The 2,339-nt window shown below is 53.4% G+C and overlaps 1 protein-coding gene across 1 annotated transcript; it reads left to right on the forward strand.

Annotated features, from left to right (window-relative positions):
- The first annotated feature begins 1,127 nt into the window (after positions 1 to 1,127).
- Positions 1,128 to 1,625, forward strand: LOC125532009 (zinc finger protein STAMENLESS 1-like). Its single transcript, XM_048696190.1, has one exon. The coding sequence runs from the start codon at positions 1,128 to 1,130 to the stop codon at positions 1,542 to 1,544; it is 417 nt and encodes a 138-aa protein (XP_048552147.1). The 3' UTR covers positions 1,545 to 1,625.
- Positions 1,626 to 2,339: the final 714 nt, after the last annotated feature.

Here is a 2,339-nt window from a genome sequence, read left to right on the forward strand (position 1 = left end):
TTTTGGCGCCAACAAAACTTCACGCTCCGCCCGCAGGTGACGTCATGGGATAGCAGACGCGCCGCCAGCACCATGGCTTCCACACCGATCCTTTCCCATGCTACCCCTCCCTCTTTTGCCTCAGCTCATGTGTGGTTGGCACACTGGAGATGACATAGCCATCCTCCTCCTCTCATCGGCGCCGCCCCACAGCAGTGTGCCACCCCTTCTCCCTTCGAGCAACCGGTGCAGCGCCGCCATCTGTGCATATCACGTCGGTGAAACGTCGCCTCCTCTCCCATCTCCTCCAGCCATTCTGTCTAAAACCATTATAGAGGTTGTCATTTTATTTAGTCGGCACTTAATTAGTTTTTTCTTGGTGGTGATTTGTAGTTGTAATTAATAAACTGAAAAGGTTCAAGTGTTGCTTAGTCAAGATCTGATGATAGAAAATCTATAATCTAGCATATCTATTGGTTGACGGCCATATTTCAAAGGCCATAGATATTGGGATATCAATATGGTAGTATGGACTCACATTAATATATAGAACACCATGGTGGTCACTGTTGCCCCAGCAGACTATTTGATGTCCAAAACTACATTGTTATTCTAGTCACGGTAGACCAAGATAGGATATGACCCTCCGACTTGAAGAGAGATATGGCTTTGAGCCTCCTGATCGAGTGATCACTTTGCATGGCATTGAGACTGCTGGCTATGGGTCAACCTTAATCAAGAATTTGTATCATGAGTTCGAGAAGAGATCTAGATAGCGAGCACCCAAGGAGGACAAGTAATCACCTTGAGCTTCACAATATATTAGCCTATTTCTGTTTTAACCCAACTTGAAAGAACACCGGATGAACACGGTGGCATGCGCAGCGCGATTGGAGGTTTTCTCGCAGCAGAGCCAGGGAAAGGACATCGAGATGGCGACGGCGGTGGCCCTGCTCTCTCCGGCCGTACATACTCTCGCTGTCTCGCCTCGCAGTCGTCGTACGCAGCGTGTCAGGCATCCCGTACCTCAAGCATTGGGTGATGATTTGATTTTCAGCCAGAAGAAGAACCAGGTACTCATGCATAAATGGCCATTACCATGTACACCAGTTTGTAGATAGCCTTTGTACGTAGCTAGCTACGCATAGATGGAGCTGTGTCTGGCCTTGGGTCGCCCGGGAACTGTCGGCAGTGGGGCGGCCGGCCAGGGAGCGTACAACGGCAGAGTGGCCGGCGATGAGGCGCGGCCGCTGTTCCCGTGTCTCTTCTGCGACAGGAAGTTCCTCAAGCCGCATGCCCTCGGTGGCCACCAGAACGCGCACAAGGAGGAGCGCGCGGCCGGCTGGAACCCCTACGTCTACGGTCGCCACCCCGCTGCCGCCTCGTCTCACGCCGCCGCCACCGATAACTTCATCCCTATCGCCGCGCACTGTGGTGGCGGGGCCGCCGCTGCAACCCCCCTCCATGTCGTTCCTGAGGCTGGCACGCTGGCTCCGTCGGTCCACGGCGTGCGAGTTGCAGCCGGCCCGTTCTCCGGCGTCCACGACGACGCGGGGACATGCTAAGCTCGGGAAGGTCACCGGCCTCTGAGCCGGCGCCGGAGATCAACACCGGCGTAGATATTGTTGAAAATATGAGCAAATTACTACGAGATTTAATCCGAATAAACAGAAAATAAATCATGACCATAATAGCAGAGATTAAACTAATCATGCGAACTCACTGGCGAAGGACCCCAGTGGGCAAGGTCTGGCTGCCGCCATACCTTGTTTTGGTGCAAACATATTTTTATACCTACGCACACTTCTCTCAGATGGCTACGCTGAATCTCGTCACTGGAAAAATCGCTAAAGAGAGAGGTCGTTCGCTGGATGGGCCCATCAGACGTAGTTGAAAGTTGGGCCACGTATAGACACGGCATCCAGAAGCAGTTGGCCCATTTACACTTCATGGTGGCTGCTCTTGCTCTCAATTGTCTCAAAAAGAAGCTCTCGCTCTCAGTTGTCTAAAAAAACTCAATCTTCTCAAATAAAAAAGCTCTCTCTCTAAAAAAAGATCTCTCTCTCAACCAACCGACCGAGAACCAGCTCACCAGCTCAGATAGAGACACACACGCAGGCGGCACGCAGAAACCCTAGCACGCGGCAGCGGCTGGCCAGGACGAGGCGGAGTAGCGGACGACGGCGATTGTGGCCTGTGGTGGGCGTCAAGCAAAGTGGGGCGACAGGGTGTTCCCGCGCAAGTTGCAGTGGTGCAGCGAGTGGCGGCTGCTTTGCATCCTTCACACCATGGCCAGCGGGGCGCAATGCGGCCGCGCTCCTTCGCCAGTTCGCCCCCGCACAACATTTTTCTCACCTTCT

This window comes from Triticum urartu, unplaced genomic scaffold (genome assembly GCF_003073215.2).
Source record: "Triticum urartu cultivar G1812 unplaced genomic scaffold, Tu2.1 TuUngrouped_contig_8778, whole genome shotgun sequence".
NCBI lineage: Eukaryota > Viridiplantae > Streptophyta > Magnoliopsida > Poales > Poaceae > Triticum > Triticum urartu.

Coding starts and splice junctions, on each gene's coding strand:
- LOC125532009 (XM_048696190.1), top strand. CDS start 1,128: ATGGAGCTGTGTCTGGCCTTGGGTCGCCCGGGAACTGTCGGCAGTGGG.